At 48.3% G+C, this 23,297-nt stretch overlaps 2 protein-coding genes and 1 long non-coding RNA gene across 4 annotated transcripts in view; 2 read left to right on the forward strand and 1 right to left on the reverse strand.

Moving 5' to 3' along the window:
* Positions 1-7,330, reverse strand: part of PTEN (phosphatase and tensin homolog) — a 48,774-nt gene extending 41,444 nt beyond the window's left edge. The window contains exon 1 of the mRNA XM_062496205.1: positions 7,055-7,330. Within this exon, the coding sequence (XP_062352189.1) occupies positions 7,055-7,133 (79 nt within the window). The 5' untranslated portion in view covers positions 7,134-7,330. The remainder of the gene's footprint in view (positions 1-7,054) is intronic.
* Positions 7,331-7,927: 597 nt separating this feature from the next.
* On the forward strand, positions 7,928-10,060 carry LOC134046237 (uncharacterized). Its single transcript, XR_009933352.1, has 3 exons — positions 7,928-8,232; positions 9,317-9,533; positions 9,634-10,060. It is a non-coding gene; the product is annotated as an uncharacterized LOC134046237 (long non-coding RNA).
* A 415-nt stretch (positions 10,061-10,475) lies between these two features.
* Positions 10,476-22,919, forward strand: ATAD1 (ATPase family AAA domain containing 1). 2 transcript variants are annotated; one of them, XM_062496517.1, is made up of 10 exons: positions 10,476-10,611; positions 12,246-12,421; positions 13,647-13,745; positions 13,981-14,101; positions 15,908-16,108; positions 16,706-16,812; positions 18,622-18,711; positions 20,243-20,293; positions 21,767-21,903; positions 22,776-22,919. In XM_062496517.1, exons 2-10 carry the CDS (start codon positions 12,260-12,262, stop codon positions 22,894-22,896), a joined length of 1,089 nt encoding a protein of 362 aa, XP_062352501.1. In that variant the 5' UTR covers positions 10,476-10,611; positions 12,246-12,259; the 3' UTR covers positions 22,897-22,919. The 2 variants fall into 2 exon arrangements, with proteins under 2 accessions (XP_062352501.1, XP_062352502.1); XM_062496518.1 differs by lacking the exon at positions 10,476-10,611 and adding an exon at positions 10,943-10,965.
* Positions 22,920-23,297: the final 378 nt, after the last annotated feature.

Consider the following 23,297-nt stretch of genomic DNA (forward strand, 5'->3'; position numbering starts at 1 on the left):
AGCCTGAAAGAACATCCAAAACTTTCAGACACAAGGGAATTTAAAATAGCTATCAGGTTGGAGGACAAATACAGCACACTAAAACCCTTCACAGAACAGAAATGACAAATACTAGGGTTTGCATGGATTTACCACACCTAAATGTTCATGGGGTGGATCAAATGAAGATAAAGGTGAGCGGCAAAACAAGACAGAAGGCCATTCTAATAAACCATTCTTCAAACAGTAAGCCCCAAGTAGATTATAATTTTATCCAAATGAGATCTGGTGTTTCCCTCCTCTGAATGTTAGCATAAAAAAAAGGACATTACTTCTCTAACTCACCCACACAAGGAATGAAAGAACAGAAAATACACAACTCTTCAGTTGTAGCCAAATAGATACCCAGGCAATGCAATGAATTAAGCAGAGGCCTAGAAGAAAATTAATCATGCAATTAAAAGCTATTATACTACAGCTCCACAAAGGCAGAATTAAGTTTATAAAGACATTTCTTAAGCACTTCACCACAAAAAACTGGATATTAAGCAGTTTTTCTGCACTGCTGCACACTGGGGCTGTGGAGCTGGGAGTTCATCTTTAAAAGGAACAATGCCAGCTTTTGCAATAGTCATCATCCCAAACACAGAGCAGTTGAGTTTTAATTTTTTTAGCTGCACAGTCAATTACCATTTGAATCACAGAGCCACCACTTGAGCTATATTGCCAAAGAAACGTTATTAAGATAACCTAGATTTATGCAGCATGATACAGGGCTTAATTGCACAATTATTTACTTCCATTCTACAAAAATGCCCTTTTTTCTTTTTTTCCCAGGGCCTCCTAGGGAAGACAGCAAAAGAGGCAGATGACAAGAGGAGCAAAGAGGATGCTGGCTTGAATTAGGAACTGGAACAAGGATTTGTTTACATCTGAAATATCAACCTGGCCCTAGGACACATCCAAAAAACTAACACAACCCAAAGCAGAGTCAACCAAACACAAAAAAATCCGTGTTTCAGAAGCCATCCTGCTCTACAGGGCCATATATTTCCAAATAAATTCCCTTCTCACTGCCCAGAAATCACCATTCCAATAACTCACAGGAAAGTACAAATTTGCACAGTTTTAATCTCAAAAAACCTTCACCCAAGTGCCAAATCAAAGGAGCCCACACCTCCCCCAGGATTTAAGATGAGGCACAGGGCATATCCAGGAACCACTATACACAACTCCAGAGTACATCCTATTTTTCCTCCCTGAAAAAGCCATGCAATAAATTATCCTTCACGATCTACCCTGTATCAGGTACAGTAAAAGAATTTAAAAAAAAAAAATACCACAGAGCTCTGAGTTGCTCCAAACTAGAAAGGAGCTGGGCTTTGGCAGTTAGTTATGAGTAATGACAGTATCTTTGGTCTCTAATGTAATTAAGGGATTTGACAGCTCAGCTGCCTATTCCCTCCCTTCTCTTCCAGTTTGTCAGAACACAACAATTGTCCTTTAAATCATTATACGACAACCATTTTCATGTTTAAACCTGTTGTAGGGAAAGACTCTGGCTAAGCTACCAGGGTATAATTTGTCAGCTTATGCAGCATTAATATGGCAACAACATTAATCCATTAAAAATATAATTTCATTTAAGGAACTATTCAGCAATTCACAACCAGCAAAAACTTGGTAGACAGAAGCTTTACATGCAAAATTTCAACTTTGTATTTGTACTCCCTGAAGTTCAGTTTTGGCTTTATGTTTTTTAGCACGGGGGATTTTAACACAACATCCTTTCAGCCACATTATTACTGAATAAATTACATCAATTGCTTCCACAAAGAGGATTTAGGTGTCCAAACCAACCTACAAGGAAGAGAACAGAAAACACAGCCACCTCTCTTCTGTGAGAAAATTAAGAGAATTCTGTACTCCTGTACACAGCGTTTTAAGACATCAATACTCACTGTCTCTACAGCAGTCACTGTGCTCCAGAACACTTTGGTAAGACAAGCAAGTTCTTCTTGGTGTCTTAAGTGTAGCACTGGGCACCAACAGGAATTTTGGCCCAAAGAAATCTGCCAGCCCCAGCCTAGCAGGCATCAAGAGCCAACTAATCTCCATGCATGGATTATACTGCAGCAGCAGTTCCAGTGTTGCATAAGCTCCACACTCAAGGCTACATCCTCTCCCAGGTCAGTTGAAGGCAGCTGGAATGATCCCGTGGACAGAAAGGCCTTCCTGACTAGCACAGATTCCTAGAAAGATGCATTTTCAAAATCCACCACCCTCCAGGACTCCAGTTGGACCAAGTGTTGGCGCTGGCCAGCCAACCACACAGAGTAAATGTGGAGTGGGATTTTCACAAGTCCTCAACAGTGACAGAATTGTCCTCACCGAGCAAACCCCACAAAGTAACTCCTCAAGTGCCAACACCTCATGAGTCTTACTGTAAGCAAGAGGATACTTGGATTTTTCCTTAAAAAATAGGAACACTCAGACCCAGTGCTGGTCCTAGCAAAGCTGGCACTTGATTCAGCATTATCCTCTTCATGTTTAACAGTGAAGCTCTGGATGTTCTGAAGAATTCACACACTTAACTGAGTTTAAAACCAGGCTCCAATCATTAATCACTTTGGCTGGGATTTTCCTAGGAGGACACCGTGTAAGAAATACTATGCAGGATCCAGTCATTTCTCTGCCCACCTTGAGAAGAACACATGGCCACCACTTCAGCAGCTTCTACCCACTTAAATGCATGCACAGGCAGGTATTTTTTAATTTGGAGTTTAGCTTGTGCAGACAGTCTCCACACACGCTGAATATTTCTGATGATCCAAACTAAAACATTTCCCCAAGAATCCTGCACTACATTTAAACAAGTACAAAGAGACAAGCTGAAATTTGCAATCTCTGAGTAACAGCAGCAAAAAAAGCAGGGCAGGAAGGGGCTGGGTGACTCTGGATGGGACTGCACCACACAGCACCTGCTGGAATGTGGGGTTTAAAAGCTGTCCAACACCCCAATCCATGCAACTATGGCAGTATGTCATGGGGTTTGGGATTTTCTGGGTTGTGAGGAACAATAAATGACCTAGCACATGTCAAACCTCAGAAAAGAAAACGCAGCAGTCACCACCTTGCTTTCTCCATCTGGACAGGTCAAAGCCCTTCATCCTTGCTAAGTGCAGAAAGAGCAATCTTCCTGGGATCAAACACATCCTGTAACAAGCAGGGAACTGAAACTCTGATGAGTCCCCAGCCAGCAGGGCCATGGAGTGCTGTCTATGCAAACAGACTTCTGAGATGAATTCAGAGCAAAACTGGCACTCATCTTGTCCAAAACCCAACATCAACCCAGGCTCCAGGAGCAAAATGAGTCTGTCGGGCTCTAAACACTGCTAAGTAACATGGTTTACTTCAGAACAAAGAAATACTTTCCCACCAATAAAATGCATTGCCAGTTGGTCTCTTCTAGTTTCTTCTAAACCCTCCCCATGCTTGTGTGCAAGACAAACTTGCTACAAAACCTCTAATAAACTTCAATTTTAAAATGAAACCAAGTCTTTTAAACAAATCGCATTTCCAGCTTGGGCTCTATTTTTAAACACGGTATGGACCTCATGCCACTAATTCACTTATTTTTTTTTTTCCTGGAAGCTGAGCCATTTTGAGTCAAGTCCCATAATTTAAAAATTTCATTAAAAATGCAAAGAGCTTCAGGACTGCAAATAGCATAAAGCAGTAAGAGATTCTAAGCAGCTTCCTCCCGCAATTTCAGCATTCCCTGCCTTTCATTCCACGAGACAAACAACGTGTGAGACGTGTAAACTGCACCCAACATCTCATCTCGCCTGAATGTTGCTGCAGCTTGTACCACTATGTAGGTCACGAGCTCCACATGCTTCAGTCAAGCCCTAGGCTCAGCCTAGCTGCCCGTTTTCACCCCTACCAGAAGGCCTGGGGACACAGGACAAAGTTTAACCCGAGCTAGCACGGGCACAAGAAGCAGCTACAAGATTTTTTTCCCCACTTGCTAAACTCAGTTACACACAGAGCTCTTAAGACACAGGCAATCCGTGCACTGCTGCATGCAAGTGTTTTCTCTCTGCTGTTCCCTGCAGTAAAGGGGGCATCACCAAGCTGCACAATTTGAAAAATAACACACAGAGTGCCTCAGAAAACATTCTGGCGCTTGCAGCATCAAGAAATTCAGCCATCAGAGAAGAAAGTCCTGAACCCAAACTTTCCTTCTCACCCGTGTGCACCAGAAAGTATCCAGTACTGCAGAAAATCATTAGAAACCCAAATAAACCAGAAATATCTGAAGTACTGAACAGCTGATTTAAGGTCTCCACCTTTAAACCCCTTCTTCTAAGTTCAAAACATTTTTTCCAAGATGTGCATAAAGACTGCTCAGAGAACATCTGATCAGATGAAAAGCAGTAGCAGTGTGGTTTTTAAAGACACGTAGGCCCATTTTCAAACTCTGCACCGATTTTGGGAAGATGCTATCTCCCTTTGCTGAAATCCCACATTACACATACAAGGATTAAACCAACTCCTCAGGAACTGAGAGTTCCAAGCACAATGTCCTGTACTGCACATACATCAAGACCACTTTTAAAAGGACCTGACACAGCCCAACCCAGGATTTTGGCACTCCAGCACCTCACCCAGCCTGCCTCCAGCTCCCTGGATTTCCTGCAAGGCCTTTGGATAATATCCATGCCCAAAAGCCTCTGGCCACACCAAGACAGGAAGCCTCCCTCAGAGAAAGGCAGGAGAAAGGGCAGAGCACAGAACACAGGCACCTCACCTGGATGCACTGCATGTCCTTTCATTCTCCAGCTCCCAAAGCCCAGGTGAGCACCAGCTGCTGAGTGTTCTGGAGCTGCAGGAGGAAGCCAGACCTCCATTTCCCACATCCCAGCCAAATGCCCAAATCGCTGGGCTGCCCATCTCCTGGCTGCCTTTCCCCTTTAGCTGGACAGAGGCAGCTTTGCTGAACTAACCAGGCATCTCTAACACCTGGTTCTCCTGCCATGCCTTGCTGAACAGCTCACTTGGTCTTCACGTTTGCTCTTTTTTCCCCTTAATATCACATGGTTGGAGAGCTAAATCCATACAGGCCATGTGTGTAAGGAAAAAATAGGTTATTTCCTGGCTACCAGGAATGGTGAGCAACAATTCAACCCGAGCCCTGCAAAAAGAAGTCCGAACAAAGTGATTACCATCATTTGACTTTTCACTTCTGCAGCAACATCAGCCTTCAAGCAAAGCCACGGCACTGCATAGGCAGAAGTCTTCATTTGTTAATCATCTGTTCAGAATCTGCAGCTACAAAAAAACCCACTTCTTCCTACGATTTTTTTTTTTATCATTAAAGAAACCATACCATCTTTTCCATAAATTTCATGGCAGAACTGCAGCCAGCTGCTCCTTTTAGAACACCAGCCTAAGGCCGGTGCAACGGCCTGTTTTTTTTTAAACACAAAATTCTAAGAATAAAAATTTTAAATAAGCAACCAGCTGCATTTGACACATTGTTAGGCAATCTTGAGCATGAAAGTCGAGGTTCAGCATTCACTAATTTTCTTGCTGGGAGAATATGACCAGTTAAAAAGATGCGTTTGCATCAAAGTACCTCTCCCTTCCAAGGGCACATCTGGTTAAAGATACCTGAAATACCAAACTCTTTCCTTCAAACCTTTTGGTTTTGCCACCACTTAACTCCTTCCATAACCGAAACAGCCAACAAAATCACCAAATGCAAGCACCTAGAAATCCAGGCCTAAAAACATTTTTATCACAAACATAATGCAGAAATAATGAACTGGAGCTGCTGGGGTTTTAATTAAAAGCTAAGCATCCACTTGCTGAAGTCCAGAACCTTTCAGGTTGTTTTAAAGCCACCAAAATTTCAGGCCAAGGCTCAAAGCAAAAGCAAGAGCTCTGTACTACCTACAGCTTTTATCAGCTTTGATCCTGCTCAAAAAACAGGATTTATTTGGAGCACTTGCTCAGACCCGAACTAATTGCTCCAAAACCCAATAAATTTCCACCTAATCCTGTTGCAGAACAGAAACATCTCTCCACAGGGACAAGCCCAGCTCTGAGCACTAATGCCAATATTCATTTTTCCCAACTCCTAAGCGAAGTTCTTGCCCCAAAATCTTTCCCGCTGCACCAATTTTTCCCCACCACGAAGCAAGGGTCTCGCACCACAGAGCGAAGCCCCTACCCACCATGAACCCTGCAGGGAATTCCAAGCTAAACATCTGCCTGAAGCCATTCCAGCACATCTGTTCCAAAGGCCACCAAAACTACAAACCGGGTTTTGCTTCATTAGCCGTAATTACACACTAATTACTTATTCCGAGGTAAGTATTCTATACAATCCTCCTCGATGAGACCCGATGCGCTCTCGTTTGTGACACATCCTCGTGCAGTTCACCGGGGAAAAATAGTGGGTTTTGGTCGTCTCTTTTTTTTTTTTTTTTTTGGAAGGAACGATTATCGCCTCTTGTTATGGAGAGCCTTGCTGTATCCTAAGGTACAGCTCTGCCTTAGTGGAGGGCTGGAAATCAGGGCATAGGACACAGGCTTCGACTGAAGCAAACTGAGGAAAGCCACAGGCCTGCCATGATTGTAATCGCAAATCAGGACGAGTTACTAAATTAAAAATAAGAAAAAAATAAATAAATATATATACAAAGCGCTGTGGACGAAAATCACGGCGCTTTTGCTGCGTGAGCCCCAAAACCAACAGAGCCGGAGATAAGCGGCTGCTCCGGAGCGGGCAAGGGCTCCGGGGCCGGGAGGAGAGGGGGGGGGCACGGCCCCTCGGCGGCTCGGGGGGGCCGCGGGCTGGCCGGCAAGGAGCGCTGGCGTTAATCCTGGAGCTCCCGTTAATCTGCCGGGCCCGGACAAAAGGCGGCCGAGGCGGCGGCGGCGGGGGAGGGCGCGGCGGCCCGGGCGAGCCCCGGCGGCGGAGCGGCCGGGGGCAGCGCGTTAGGTAACGCCGCGCGGGTCTGATGCAATCGCGGGACGTGCGGGAGCAGGAGCGGGAGGAGGATACAGGTCAGGTCCAGGTCGAAGCCATCCTCCTGGTATCGCCTTTTGTTCCTGCTGACGATCTCTTTGATGATGGCGGTCATGTCTGGCAGCCGGGGGCCGCTCCGGGGCAGCGCGCAGGGCCCGGGCGGCGGCCGCGAGGCACCACCGGGCGGCCCCGGGCGCTGATGCTCCGGCGGCTCAGCCCCGGGCGGGCCCGGCTCCCGGCGGCGGCACCGGCTGCTGCTCCCTCCTCCTCCTCCTTCTCCGCCTCCTCCTCCGAGCGCGTCGGGAGCCGCGCCGAGCCCCTGCGGGCGGTGCCGCCGCCGCCGCCGTGTTTGGGGCGAGCGCGGCGGCGGCGGGGGGAGCAGCTCTGCGGCGCTCCGGGCCCCGGCAATGGTGACAGCGGCGCGGGGCGCGCCCCCGGCCCGGCCCCGCTCCGCTTCCCGCCCCGGGGGCCGGGCGGTCGCTCCCTCGGCTCTTCCCGGCGGCGGCTCCTCAGGGCGGCACGGCCGCGCTCATCCCCCGGCCCGCAGCGCTCGCCGGCACGGGGCGCCCATCATGGCCGCGGCTTCCGAGAGGGACGGCGGGCGGCGCCGCCACGCCCACGCGACGCATCCGCCAACACACAAAATAGTCCCTCCTACACCACCACCGGAGAAGCGGAGAAGCGGCGGACCGGGAGGACCGGGGAACCGGATCGCGCTGCGCGCGCCGTCCGTACCTCTCCGCCCGCCGGCTCCACCTCGGCCCCGGGAGGGGGAGGGGGGAGCGGCGAGCGGATGGATACGGGCGGTAAAGTGAGGCGGTGGCGGTGCTGCGTCAGTCACGTGGGCGCTGGCGGCGGCGCCTCCCCCGCGGGCGGAAGTGGCCGTGAGGGGCCCGGGCGGTCCTGGGGCCCCCGAGCTTTTCAGAGACCCGCTCGAGGTTTTCTGAGCCGCCCCAGCCCCTGTGACTGTCGCTCGCGTGCCTCTTTTTCTTCCTCAGCCGAGCTGGGCGGGAAGAAGGCAGGGGGAAGAACGGGGAGGTCAGTCCGGCGTCGTGAGGGGGGCTCGTCGTCCTCCCCTCACTCCCCCTGAGGTTGGCGTGGAGCAGAGAAGCTGCAGTGAGCGAGCGCCTGACGCCTCCTGCAGCCACCGGGGGGCCACGGAGGGAAGTGGGGCTCGGGCCACCTGCTGCCCTCGGAATCGCAGAATCGAAAAGGTTGGCAAAGCCCTTCAGGATCATCGAGTCCAGGCGGTGCCAAATGCTCACCTTGTCCCTAGCCCAGAGCACTGAGTGCCAGGTCCAGCCCTTCCTTAGACACCTCCAGGGGTGGAGATTCCCTGGGAAGCCCCTGCCAAGGCCTGAGCACCCTTTCCATGGAGAAATTCCTCCTGGTGTCCTCGGGGTAGCCAAGCTCCGGGACAGTCTCCCTACATCGGGCCATCTGGCCCAGCAGCCCGTGGTCTTTCTATAGAGCTTTCTGTCCTATTCCATTCTCCTTCCCACATTGATCACAATTATCCTGGCAGGGAGAAAGCCCTGTCTATAAATCTCTAAATCAGTCTTCATCACTCTTTAAAACTTTAGGGGATAAGCCCCATTGTACAAGGCTCTTTACTCTCTAAGCTGAGAACGGTAACTTTTTGGGAATTAAGAGTGTTAATGTTTTGCAGGAAAATAGCCTTTAAGGGCTCAAAATAAAGTGTAACATCAGGTGGAGGGATTTCCCAGGCTGCTGCAGCCTCCGGCCTTTGCAAATGCTCTATTATATAATTCCTTTCAGAAACGTATCAAGTTGCACCTTGAGATATTTTGCCACCACTCTTCCCACTGCAAAGCTTCTCCCAGAACCTTCTCCTGGTTTTCAGGCTAAATATGTTCGGGACTGGTCTGCATTCATTTATCCTTGAGCCAACACTGGCCTCAAAGAGCACTTCGTGGTCTCCCAGGCACAGAGGTCCCTCTCAGCCCCCGTGATTTCCACACTCCCCCTTTCCTCCAGCTGCAACCCCAAAACTGATAATTGTGGCTGCCCTGGATCCCTGGAAGTGTCCAAGGCCACACTGGAGTAAGCTGGGATATGGTGGAAGGTGTCCCTGCCCATGGCACAGGATGGAATGAGCTGGGTTTTAGTTCCCAGCCATCCCAACTCATTCTGCTTGTGTTCACACCTTCTGGATCTATCTTTAGGTGGGAAGTGTTCCCCATGATCCAAGGCATACCAAAGGCTTGGGGACAGAGCTGCACAAACACCTTTTCCCCCCAGTATAACCCCATGATTCCCAGTACATTTCTTTTCCAGACAGCCCATTTCACTGGAGCTATGAACGGAAGCGTGAACTCTGGGAAGGACTGATCACAATCCATCAATATTTGGATTAATTGGAGCCCAATCCAGTCCACACCTTCTGCATCACCACGACCCTGGTTGTCTTCTGAAAAATTTCACTTCCCCACATCTTTTAAAAGTATTTTTGATGGTTTTTTTTCAGAGGTTGCCACCACATCAGTGAAAAAATGTAAGTTTTGAGATGCTTTTCCTCGTGTGTGTGTGTGTGTGTGTGTCTGTTTCCATTTCTCCTTAATTGCAGTACAACAGATGTCACTTTTTTTTTTCAGGAGTGGGAAGAAAACCAGAAGGTTCCTAAATATTTTCCTCCAGGAATGAACGAACGCAATGGTCCATATGAACTGAAAAACAACAACCTCTAGAAGATTATAATCTTTTTTACCATCAAAGCCTGCCAGAGCAGCATGAAAAGGGGGACTTGCCTGATCAAATCAAAATAGTTTCTCCCGTGAAGAAATTCCTGCTGATGTCCCACCTGAACTTCCCCTGGCATAGCCTGAGGCCATTTCCTCTTGTCCTGTTGCTGGAAACCCTTGGCTCGAGAGCAGAAGGGCTGCAGAGAAATTGCCGAAACTCTGGGCTAATTACGGCTGTTAGAGAGATCTTGTCATTTTCACCTTTCCCCCCCGGACATTCTTCTTCCGCTATGTGTATGTTGTAAATATGTTAGATATGCTTTGTATCAGTCATGTATAAATATACATATGCAAATTACATATCTATCTATATAAAATGTGTGTATGTATATGCATGTTTTCTATATTATATGTATAATTTTGTATTTACGTTTATATTACACGTATAATTTTATATTTCTCTTAACATGTCGTACATGTTATGTTCTGTGCATTCCTTGTGCTAGTGGGGCTAGAGCGGAGTCCCCGCTGTCATTACACGTCGTAACCGGGAGCCGTGGCCCCGGGGGGTGCCGGTGGAGCCGCACTGAAGGCTCCGTTCCGCTGACGCCCGTTCCGGCCGATCCCGGCTCATCCCAGCCTTTCCCAGCCTGGAGCTGCCCCTTGCCGGTGGGCGGAACCTTCGCGCGGGGCGCCGCCGGCCGGAACCTTTGGGCGGAGCAGCGAGCGCCGCACGGACGGAGGAAGCACCGGACGCGGCGCCGCTACCGGGCCCTCGGTGCTGCCGCCGGCTTTTTGCTCCGTTTCTTCCTCCTGCTCTTTCTCCTCCTCTCCTTTCTCCCCCTCCTCCCGCTGCTCGTCCCGCCCCGTGTCCCGGAGAGCCGCCGCACGGTGAGTGACCCGGCGGGACAGCGGCAGAGCGGCCCTGCCGCGCCGCACCTGCCGGGCGGCGGGAAGGTCACCGGCGGCGCGGCCCGGCCCGGCCCTGCCCGGGGCAGCCGTGACGGGGGCTGCCCGGCCCCGGGGGGGATCCCCGCGCTGGGGCGGGCCCTGCGGGGCTCCCCGGGCTCGGGGCAGGCCAGGGTTTCCAGGCAGTGCCTCAATTTGCCCTCTGAGCGGAGCAGAAGCCAGCGTCGCGGCCGCTTTTGTTTTCCCTTTTGCGCCTGTACGCGGAGAGCGGAGCCGCAGTGGGCCAGGAGTGAAAGAGTCCTCGCCTCAGGGAAAAGAAACGCTGAGTTCCTAGAGGTTTTAGCGTTTGTGTGTTATAAGGACTTTGCTCAGCGAGGTTATGCTTCAATTTCGCTCGTGTTCAAGCTTTTCCTTTCGGTTGGCGCTCAGGGCATGGGTTGCATAAGGAGGTTCCTGCGTGGGGTTTGGGGGGAGGTTTTCTCCTTGATCAGTGACTAGAGAGCCCTTATATTTTACTAAGTCAGGCTGACGAGGACACGCAGAATTCTCCAGCTCCGGAGTACTTCCTTAGATCCTTTAGCAGGCGCCCAGGGATAATTTGGCTGTGGGTGCTCCAGCATTGCCCTGGGGAGGGGGATCCAGGGATAATTTAGCTGTAGGTGCTCTAGCATTGCCCTGGCTACTAGCTTGGTCTGGAGAATAGCCAGGGAGTGTCAGGAGCTGCCAAAGGAATTGCTGCTGGTTGTGCCCTTGCAGCAGGAAAATGGGGCAGTGCCCAAGGAGTCATTTGGGGATTCTCAAGCAGATCTCCCGCAGCAGTTGAGGAGAAAGCAGAACCTGATTTTACAAGTAATTTTTCCAGTGTCTTAGCAAAGTTCTTTCCTCTGTGCCTTTTGTTCCCAAAATTGAGGGTGCTGTGCTCTCTGGCCTTGGCTCATGCAGCAGTCAGGCTTTTCCCTGGATAGCTGTGTGCCACATCCAGAATTTTCAGGTTTCCAGGGATATTAATAACTCCCCATACATCCTGCCAGGTGCAGGCTCTAGCTCTTGACCTCGTTCTAATCAAATGGGAGTCGTTGATTGCTCCTTAATGTGGCAGCCGGGTGCCTTTCCTGTAAACTTCCTCTTAGGGAAAAGACCTCTCTGGTTAAATAATGGAGTTCCCTGGCTCTGGGATTCAGCATTCAGGGTCAATAGCAACCCCAAAATGTCAGTCTCAGTGGGAATATCAACTTTGTGCCCACTGTGAGCACAGAATCCCAGGAGGGTTTGGGTTGGATGGTGCCTTGGATTTCCCCCTGCTGCCAGGGCAGGGACACCTTCCACTATTCCTGCTTGCTCCAGCCTGGCCTTTGACACTTGCAGGGATCCAGGGGCAGCCACAGCTTCTCTGGGCACCCTGTGCCAGGGCCTGCCCACCTTCACAGGGAGCAATTCCTTCCCAATATCCCATCTGACCTCGGGCAGTGGGAATCCATTCCCCCTTGTCCTGTCACTCCATGTCCAAAGTCCCTGCGGAACAGCTTTTATCAAACGACGTTTAAACACAAGTCAGGTGTTTTTTCAGCTCTAATTTTCCTTTCTGTCCCTCCCTGTGCTTCCCTTTTCCCCCTCAGAGCTGGGAAGGAGGATGGTGCACGCCGAGGCGTTCTCGCGGCCCCTGAGCCGGAATGAGGTGGTGGGGCTGATCTTCCGCCTGACCATCTTTGGGGCTGTCACCTATTTCACCATCAAATGGATGGTGGATGCCATTGACCCCACCAGGAAGCAGAAAGTGGAAGCTCAGAAGCAGGTAGGATTCCATTCTGCAGTGTTTTCCCCGGGATATTGAGGAACATGCTGGTGGGAAGATGAAGTTTTTTAGTCAGTCTCAGGGTTTAGGCTGTTGGTGTTTTCAGGGCTAGTGTTTTATAACAAATTACAGTATATAGCAAATGACAATTTTACGAGAAATTATGGTTTCTAGCTTGAAGTGGTGGCAAAACTGTTGGTCTGGATGCTGCTGTTGGCTCTGATTTTCAGCAAATCTGTGGGCCTGGTGCCTTCTCTGCTTCTGACAGCTTTGCTGAGCGGCAGTGGCCTTAAATCATCAGTCTCTTGGTGGCTTTTGGAAACCTTGAGCAGAGATAACTTAATTCTTAACTTAAAAGAGAACTTGAAAGCTCTGCATTTCTAGCAACCTAGTGGCAGAGACCTCCACCAGCAGTCAAAATACCTTGGAAAGAGGAGGGAAAAAATGAAAAGCCTCATTCCTTATCTTGAACTGGAATGATTTGTGCTCTGGAAAAGCTTTATGAGTCCTTCAGAACAAGAAGTTAAGGGTTTGCTTTGGAAATGTGGCAGCTTTTTTTTTTTGTTTGGTTTCTGACTGACAAGAATTTCACAGGTTTTGAGCAATCTAAATCCATGTTGGGTGGTTTTCCTTCTGTAATGAGCTTTTTAGTTGAAAACCAGCTTTCCCAATGGGTTCAGTGCCAGCTGTTATCTAGGAAGCTCCACTGTCCCAAAACCTTGTTGGGCTTGTTGCAAGTTTGAGTGGAAAGAGAAAATGAATTGTGCAAATGTATTGACACAAAGAGTTTTCCTTTTAATTGAGGGAAAACCCACTGAATACATATTAGAAATTGACTGGCTTCTGTGAATTTAAAAATACATTAATTTTTCCTTGACTCATGTGAAAATACACTAATCTCTCCAAGTACTGTGGAGGTTTGGGGGGCACACTCTGTGTTTTAAGGTTTGTTTTGGTTGTTTCTTAGGTCATAACAGAGGAGTTGTGGATTTGGGCATGTCAAGGCCCCAGCATTTATTTGATGGGAACTGAGACATTTGACTTGGTTTCACTCAAGGGACAGCAAAGTCATTAGGAAACAGCAGAACCTTCTGCTTAAAACAAGATTTTACCTCTTTGGGAGAAGCTTTTCAAACCACTAACAGCAGTTCTTTAAAAAAGCTGATTTTTTAGTGAAGCATTCTGTTTCTTTCCCCTGATTTTCTTGGTGTTTGGTTTCCCCCAGGCTGAAAAGCTGATGAAGCAAATAGGAGTGAAGAATGTCAAGCTGACAGAGTATGAGATGAGCATTGCTGCCCACCTGGTGGACCCACTCAGCATGCATGTGAGCAACTTCCCTGCTCCTCACACCTGCAAAATTCCCCTTTGTCTCTGGGTTACATTATTTGCACCTCTGTGGAAATACACAGGAAATATTCCTGTGATCTAAAACTAAAACTGCATCATTGAGAGCAGAGGGTGTCTCTTTTATTTTCAAGGCACTCCTTTGAAGCTGGTGGGTGCTTTTCCTTGGCAGGATTGATGCTGATCATTCCCAACACTGTTTTTTTGCCTTGCAGGTCACCTGGAGTGATATTGCAGGCTTAGATGATGTCATCACAGATTTGAAAGACACTGTCATTTTGCCCATCAAGAAGAAATATTTGTTTGAGAATTCCAGGCTCTTACAGCCGCCCAAAGGTAGGAAGGGAATGATGGATTTGTATCTTGGTATTTAAAATATAAAAGGTGCACTTTCTCAGAAAGGGAAGAGGAAGTGGGTTGTAAGGTCAAAGTGCAAACATTAGGACTGATGCCAGGAAAAACCCCTCGGATTTTCCCTCTTCTCCTGTTTTGGTTAACAAGTTTCATCTTAATAATGAAGCAATACCTGGGTTGTGGTTAAGATGGTCCATTTTTGTGCACTAATCACAGAATCATTAATTTGGCTTGGGAGGGACCTTAAAGCCCATCCAGTGCCATGAGCAGAGACACCTTCCACCATCCCAGGCTGCTCCAAGCCCTGTCCAGCCTCTCCTTGGACACTTCCAGGGATCCAGGAGCAGGCACAGCTTCTCTGTAGCTTCTCTGCTTCCACCCTCCCAGGGAGCAATTCCTTCCCAATATCCCTTCCAAACCTCCTCTCTGTCAGCATGAAGCCCCTTGTCCATTACTTCAGGCCATTATAATCCATGTATCCTGCATTTTTAATTGCCTAAATTGTCATTTTTATTGTCTTTACACCCAGTGTTTTCCTTTGGCAGAGCTGAGCTCTAGCTCTGCTCTACAGCTTTGACACTCCTAGAAATTCCCATCATTCAGCAAGACAGATATCCCATTTTTCCTCTGGAGATCCCTTGATTCTCTCTGGAGTTGGGTTACACAGTGTTAAGGAAGGTGGCAGACTTGTTTACCACAGTAAAACAGAAGTTGGACTCTGCTTTAATCCCTACAGCTATATTTGTTGTATATTACAACAGCAACAACAACAAAACAAAAAAAAAAGGCAAAATTTCAACATAGGATGTTGGACAAAACCCACAAGTTTACTGCTGTGTTCCCTGGAATACTGATTTCTAAAGCTCTTAATTACTGCCTGGATCTGTGATCACCTCAGTCCTTGTCCCAAGGGATGGAAAATGCAACACTTTGGTAGCTGGTTTAATTTTTCCAGGCTGCTTTCTGTGTAAGTCACAAACTGAAGCTGTCTGGAAAATTACATGAATGCCATGATCTAATAAGCTGAAGGAAAAAATGATTTCTTTCATTCATCTTTTTCCAGCTCAGGCTGCTCCCCAGTTTTACAAGTGGCTTGTGCTGGGAGTTAATAGGAAGTTACTGCTCCAGAGTAATGATGTTTGTGGGCATCACTCACATAAACAGAGAAAAAACTTTAATAATTCCCTGTGTTTTGGGCTCTTTTGACTGAATGTTACTCTTGAAATTGTTTTCTTTATAACTGTTAGAAAAACACTCCTGTGAATTCTTGCACAGTGACAAGTTTAAAAATAACACAAGATGTCATATTTAATTGTGGGTAATTTGTTTAAAATGTCTGTGGGTCTGTTGTGTGATGGATTTTTCCTTTCCTCACTCCTCTGTGCTAAGTTTTATTAGCAGGACTGAAAGGAGTTGTAAACAAGGCCTGTCAGGTGCTGACAGGACATAAACAGGGGTTAATTTTACATAACCTTTATAGTCCTGGGAATGGAACAAGTGGAATCATGGAGTGGTTTGGGTTGGAAGGGACCTTAGACATGATGTTCCACCTCCTGCCATGGGCAGAGACAATAAACCAGTCATCTTTCAAATGCCTCTTCTCAGCTTCACCATTCCTGTCTCTGGCTATTCTGAGCTGTAATTTAATAGGAATTGTCTTTAAACCTCTGATTTGATGGAACAGTGTTTCCTCAGTTTGGTTTCTTACCTTTTAAGACCTGGATCAAACTCGAGCCTGGACACCCCCAGGCCTGTCCTAGCAAAGCATTAACACTGTGAATTTTCCAGGAGTCCTTCTCTACGGCCCCCCTGGATGTGGGAAAACCCTGATTGCCAAAGCTACGGCCAAGGAAGCTGGGTGTAGGTTCATCAACCTCCAGCCCTCCACGCTGACGGATAAATGGTATGGAGAATCCCAAAAACTGGCTGCTGCTGTCTTCTCCCTGGCCATAAAGCTCCAGCCATCCATCATTTTTATTGATGAAATAGGTAAAAATCTATTTTTTTATCAGTAGCTATGGCAGAGTAATGCTGAACTGGAGGTTCAGTGATGTATGGATCTGCTGTCATCTTTTCTTTAAAAAGAGTGAAGGCTCAGAAAGAGAAATAGTATTCTAAAGGAGTGCTGGCACATTAGGAAAAACAATGTGTTTTTTCCTGGTGGCAGTGGAGGAATTCACAAGTAAAACAAGTTTCTACTTATTTTTGGTTCACAAGGAAACCCAGCAAAAATGCACTTCAGTGCTTTTGCTGTCAGGGCACATACTGTGAAGTAAAATATGGTTTTAGGAAAGCTCTGGAATACTGGTTTCATAAATCTGAAGAAAAGGAGGAGAGGCTGCTTTCCATGAATTCAGGAAGGTGAAAATTTGGAGCACAAAATGTGGGGCCATCTCCTGTGATGGATGCAAGCTTGTGTAGTGTCCTTTGAAAGGGGGGCTTAGGAATGAGGGAGAATCCACTTTGCTGCTTTCACCTTGCCGACATTGGTGGTTGAAAATGCATGTCTGAGATAAGGGAACAGCCCAGGTGAGCATTCCTGTGAGGAGCTGGAGCAGCAGTGACCGCTCCCCTCCTCTGGCACAGATTCCTTCCTGCGGAACCGATCGAGCACCGACCACGAGGCCACAGCCATGATGAAAGCCCAGTTCATGAGTCTGTGGGATGGGCTGGACACAGACTACAACTGCCAGGTGAGCCCTCAGACTGCTGGGAGACAGGGTGGGATTCCCTCAGCTGGGATGTTGTGCGTGGAGCTGCTTGGAAGCAGGGGCAGAGTGCATGGAGCAGGGCTTGCCAAAGGGTTCTTTACCTGTCAGTGATTCCCAGCACTTTATGGGAACGAGGGGAGTTATATCCACAGATCATTGTTCTTCCTGAGAAGTTTGGCTTTGTGCTTATTTTGGTTTTAATCAAGAAATGGCCTTTTCAGATGGGATGGGCTTTAAGGTCCCTCCAATCCCAAACCATCCTGGGATTCTGAATGGTTGAATGTAGCAGAAAGCCTGCATGCCATTGTTCTGAACTGTCACCTGGGATGATCTTCTTAAAGCCCTTAAACAGGATATTTATTCTCTAAGTTGAACATTCTCAGCCTTTTTAATGTGTATTTTTCAATGTGGCTTTTCCTCCTCTCCCAAGCTGGTGCTGAAGATACTTTTCAGTTGATTTTTCCCAAAATGAGTAAAAAAGGTGATATATATGTGTGTACTGAGGAGGGTTAAAGCTTCCCATCAGTAAAAAGCCAGTGGTATGAACCCTTCACTGGAAATTGGTATCATCTTCCAAGCACCTTTTTTTTTTCCCTAATACACTGACAGTTCCTTGGAGCAAATGAAATTATTCATTCCCTGCAGTGAGACAATTTGGGGTCTCTCGAGTTGAGCAGAGTTTGCCTTTTGTAAGAAAAACAAGAGTCCAAATGCTTGGAGGAAATTGTAAGGAAGTGTTGAGGTAGATATATTGATTCCACCTGGCAGCCAAGCTCAGCTGTGGGCTAAACCTGCTGAGGATGGATCTGGAGTGCGGCAGGAACTCGGAGCAATTGAAGGATGTTCCTTTTGGCTGAAAATAATGCCCAGAAAAGCATGGATTATCCCCGAGCCAGCAATTCCATTGCCTCTAGGTGGCAGGGTGACTCTGTCGGGCCACCAGCCCTGCTGGCCCGCCTTCCTGGAGCTGCTGGGCTCGGCTCAAAGTCAGGAGCAGGGCAGGAAACCCCCTGGAGCCCCCATTAATCACCCTGCCGTTTTTCACTCTCCTGGAGCCTGGATTAATCACGCTGCCCTTTTTCACTCTCCTGGCTGGGTGTTTACCATGTACACAGCTTGGAGTAAGAAATGGGGAAACAAGGCTGCTGTGAATGGGGAGTAAATTTGTTCTGGAATTAAGAGCTGGAGTGCTCCAGGGAGGTAAACAATGTCCTGGTGTTGGGCTTGCCTTCGACACCTTTAGCCTACTGCTGACCTCTAGATCATGGAATGCTTTTTTTGGAGTGTTTAAAAAAAGTAAAGACACCATTTGGGCCTTCACATTTTGCCAGGTGAGCCCATTGCCGTGGTGGTCTCCTGGAAGGGGTTCCTGCCTGTAGAGGGCTTGCAACAAGATGACCTTTAAGGTCTTTCTATTCCAACCCAAACCTCCTGTGATTCTTTTTTCAGCACAACACAAAACCACCACTCTTTAAAATACCTTCCTGAAACATCTCCTTTTGAATTCCACCAGGAACCAAAAGTGACATCAAAGCAGAAGTTTTAAGTTCCTTCTTAGGGTTTGAATTTTCAAGTTGGACTCGTGTAGAAATCTCCCCCCAGGTGGTATTTGTGGCACCAGGCTCTTTCCAGCTGCCCTTGCTGAGATCACTGCCAGGAAAGCTTTATGTAACTTCTCTAAATGTCGATGCTGTTGATAAAGTGGGGGAGATCCCGTGGCTGGTGGTGGCATTCCCAGCCTGTGGATGTTTCCCAGTGCTGGTTTCAGTGGTTTCTGTTGGTGTCACACAGGTGATTGTGATGGGAGCCACCAACCGGCCCCAGGACCTGGACTCTGCCATCATGAGGAGGATGCCCACCCGCTTCCACATCAACCAGCCTGTAAGTCCTGCCTGCCCTGCCCCACCAGCCAGGAAATCCACAGCTCTGGGGCTTTTCCTCTAGGAAATACTGAATTCTGCACAGCTGGGTTTAGGGTTTTTTGAAGCATGTCCATAGCTCAGCTTTTTAAGGTGAAGTTTTGATCTCTTGAGTCATTTATCTGAAATAACACCATGGGAAAGAACACCATGAGCCTCTCAGCTGCTCTTCTCTGGGAGGGGGCTGTTTGAAAGCTGCACACTGGGAAGGGCTGGTTTGTGACTGTGTTCTTCTCAGGCCTTTTCACAGCAGACAGTGTGGAAAACCTGGTCTGTTCTGCCTGTGGTGGGCGTGGAATGAGATGGTCTTTAAGGACCCAAACCATTCCATGATTCTATGATTTATGCCCCAGTTATTAAGTTCTTTATCAATTAGGCAGCTCTCACAAGGGTGTCCTTACTCCAAAAGTTGGTCTTGCCATCCTTTTCCAGGTATTCCAGTCACCTTTGAATGCCTGGTGATGTCACCAGACATTTTTGTGTTGGTGTTATCAGGAGTTCAGTCGTGACTGTGAAAATTCCCTTCTGGCTACAGAAATCCATTTTTGCTGAAACTCGGAGACCAAACTGAAGGAGTAAGATTCTTACTGACTGTGCAAGAGAGGAGTGGTGTTCCCAGGCCTGTGTTGTTGGAGCTGCCATGGGAGTGGATCTCTTTGGAAATAACATTATAACCTGAGCTGCTGTGCATCCATACCTGTTTCACACACCTTCTTCATCTCCAGCTGTTCCTTGAATTAGTAGGGGACAGGGATGTGGATTTGACTACTTTGTTGTATCATTCGATCAAGCCCCATCATTAGAAGGATAAATTATGTGCCCTGGGATATTACAGGGATTGGTTCCCTCTCCCAGGAGCAGAGTTACCACAGGAGGTGTCATTTAGGGAACAGATTTTCCTTACCCCACTACAGCCCTGCCATGAGCTTACTGCTTCTCTCTTGCTTTGTGATCAAGCCAGATTGGCCCTGACTCTTACTGAAAGTGGAATAACTGATGTGCTGTGGATTTGGTACAGGCACAGGCAGGAGTGAAAGCCTTGCAGATTTTATAACTGATTTTGAGATGAAAAGACCCCAAATTACTCATCAAAAATTACCTGCAAAGCAGAGGGGAAATGGCAGAAGTGGGTTTTGGGACAGAGTGGTAACTGTTCAGCTGCCAGGTTATCTGTGGGGTAATTTTTCCCCTTTTTAATGATGTGGGTGAGGTTTGGCAGGCACAAAACCCAGTCTTTGTTGCCTGTGTTTGACCTTCCTAGAAAGGATCTGCTCAAGACTCAGCTGATTCTTCAGTAACCTCCTTACACACAGTGTGTAATTTATCTGGTTTAGAATTTCCCAAGCATCACCTGTGGAACTGAATATGCCACCAGAGAGGTTTCCTCAGTGTGTGTCACATGCCTGGGGGAGGACACTGAAGGAACTGAATTCCCTGGGATGTCACTAGTGTTTATTTTTGTCCTCTGGTAACTTCAGTCTCTTCTGTTTCAGGCTCTGAAGCAAAGAGAGGCGATCTTGAAGCTGATTTTGAAGAATGAAAATGTGAGTACTAACCTCCTGTTAGTGGCTCATGGCTGCATTGCTGCCACCAGTGCAGCTCTAGCCTTGCAGAACTGTGGTTTATAATTGCCTGCCTTGCAGTGAGGCTGAGATGATCTGCCAGGTCATTTCTGGTGAGAACTTGGGAATCTTTTGCGGGCTTAGGTGTGGCCTTACATTAAAGCCCTGCAGCTGGCTCCTTTGTGAGCAGGAGCCTTGGCTTGTGTGGTGAATCAACCCCTCTGAGCAGAATGACTCCATTTCTCTGTCTCCATTTGCTGGTTCTGCAACAAGAGAAGAGATTTCTCTCTCTAAGAAGGTGAAGGTGAATCATGTTTACATCAGGGAAGGAAATTTCAAGCCCTCATGACAAAGGGAAAATAAGCTGACTCTAAACTTTTTCTTAGCTCAAGTCAAGCGAGGAGGAATTACTTTTTTTGATAGTGCTGCTTTTGATTCATAATTCAAGTTTCCATCAGAGGAGAGGGGAAGAATGAGGTGTGAGCACAACTGGAAATGTCTGTGGCAGGTTAGGGGATACCTGTCACCAGAGCTTCCTCCCAAATTTAGTCAGCAGCACTAATTGTTGTCAAGTTAATGTTGCAAAGTGTCTCTAGGCTGAGCTCCAGCCTAATAAATCTTTTATTAGTAAAACCAGCTTAAATTTTTTGAAGAGGCTCAAAAATGGCAGCTCACCAGCATCTGGCAGGGAACCACACAAATAAGTTTGTCAGGGAGATAAAAAAAAATAGCCTGTATTGGCTATGCCACAGGAGGAGGAACTGGATCTCTCAAGCCCAGACTTTACATGGCAAGGGAAGTCCTGCCCTCCCTTTTCCTTGCCTGACTCAAACCATGGAATAGTTTTCCTCTTGAGAAAAGTAATTGCAGAATTTTAGTCTTTTTATTTATTTATTTGTTTTAACTTTTTGAAAAGGAAATACTGATGCACATGGTGGAAGAGGAATCAGAAATTCCATAGAAAGATGGAATAAACTTGAGGTCTTGACTGGCAAGAGTTCAGCCTGACCCAGTGCACTGAATTAGGCACTTTATTTTGCCTCTAAATCCCCCCATTTGGGGCTGTGTCAAGCAGGACCAGGTGACTAGACAGCAGAATTCTGACAAACTTACGTGGGCTCCTGGGAAAAGGGGTCACTGTTCATGGGATCCAGTTTTTGCCAGGCAGATCCGTGCAGGAGCGTGGTCAATACAGGATATACCAGTGGGATGGTTGGGGTGTGAGGGGGGTTTTGAACCAATGGCAGAGTTTGATGAGCTGAAACATCAGTTTCCTGTAACGGTGTGAACCACTTGGAGTTTCAAAGACTAAGGGAATAATGGAGCTCCCCAAAAATGTCAAATCCAGATGATCTCGGCACGGGTAAAAACTCGTGGAGGCGACTTGTCGCTTGTCGTGGTAGCCAAAGCCAGTGGCTTTGGAGTGTCCGTGGCCTGACCTCGAGTCTCCCACAGGTGGACAGCCACGTGGATCTGCTGCAGGTGGCCAAGGAGACTGATGGCTTCTCGGGCAGTGACCTGAAGGAGATGTGCCGGGACGCGGCGCTGCTCTGCGTGCGGGAGTACGTCAACAACGCCTGCGAGGAGGACGTGTACGTGGGGCCCTGCTGCACACTCACAGCTGCTCCTTGTGTTCCCTGCCTCGAGCTGGGATTGCCTAGAGGGTCACACAGAGCAGGAGTGTCCTGCTTTCCTGCCAAATTGCCGCTGTACACACACCCCTTCCAACTCAGTTACTGTTATTCCTTTCGGCTCCTTGGTTGTTCCAAGGTGACTGAGCTGGAGGTAGCCTGAGCCACCACGTCCTGCTGCTGCACTGGTTAGTGCCAGGCTTCAGTGTTGCTGACACAGTGCTGGGACATCTCTCTGGTATTTGCCGCACCTGCAGCAGTCCTGGGTGCACTGAGGGGCTGGAGCGTGTCCAGGGAAGGGAACGGAGCTGGGGAAGGGGCTGGAGCCCCAGGAGGGGCTGAGGGAGATGGGAAAGGGGCTCAGGCTGGAGAAAAGGAGGCTCGGGGGGACCTTGTGGCTCTGCACAACTCCCTGACAGGAGGGGACAGCCAGGGGGGGTCGGGCTGTGCTCCAGGGAACAGGGACAGGACAAGGGGAAACGGCCTCAAGCTGTGCCAGGGGAGGCTCAGGTTGGACAGCAGGAGGAATTTCTCCATGGAAAGGGTGCTCAGGCCTTGGCAGGGGCTGCCCAGGGAGCTTTGGAGTGCCCATCCCTGGAGGTGTCCAAGGAAGGGCTGGACGTGGCACTCAGTGCTCTGGGCTGGGGACAAGGTGGGGATCCCAGCTTGGGCTCCGTGGGCTGGGAGGGCTTTTCCAGCCTCAGGGATCCTGTGATTCCAGCATGATGCTGGATCCGTGTCAGAGCTGCTGTTTGCAGGGATGGCTGCTGTTGGCACAGCTGTCACACCACAGCCCCTGGACCCTCACCTGGCTGTTCCTCTCTCTTCCCCAGCCATGATGAAGATGAGATCCGGCCCGTGCAGCAGCAGGATCTCCACAGGGCCATTGAGAAGATGAGGAAATCCAAGGATGTCTCCATGCAGAACCTGGCCATGGAGATCGTGTTTGATTAAGACAAAAGAGTGTGTTTGCAGTTCCTGATGTGATTTAGTTTGACATCTGTAATCAGTTAGCAAAACCAGTGACAGGGGGTGGGATCAGGGGTGGCAAAGGGAGTTCTACGTTTTTATACAACAACAACCTCTAAGTTATTGCAATTCCAACTGGAAGTGGAAGCACAGATCATGAGTGGAACAATTCAGCCCAGACCAAGAGCGAGTGCCTGTGTCTTGTCCTTAGGGATCCCTTGGAGCCTTCTAGCAGGAGTGGGTGGTCCTGAGGAAGGGGGCAGGACCTGGCACGGGCTGTGTGTGTACAGATGGGTGTGTGAGTGCAAGACCTGTACATAGCCACACTTTTTTTTATATATAGACATAATCTGTAGATAACTTGAGTATGGAAAATCTTTTCTACT

Source organism: Cinclus cinclus, chromosome 7 (assembly GCF_963662255.1).
Source record: "Cinclus cinclus chromosome 7, bCinCin1.1, whole genome shotgun sequence".
NCBI lineage: Eukaryota > Metazoa > Chordata > Aves > Passeriformes > Cinclidae > Cinclus > Cinclus cinclus.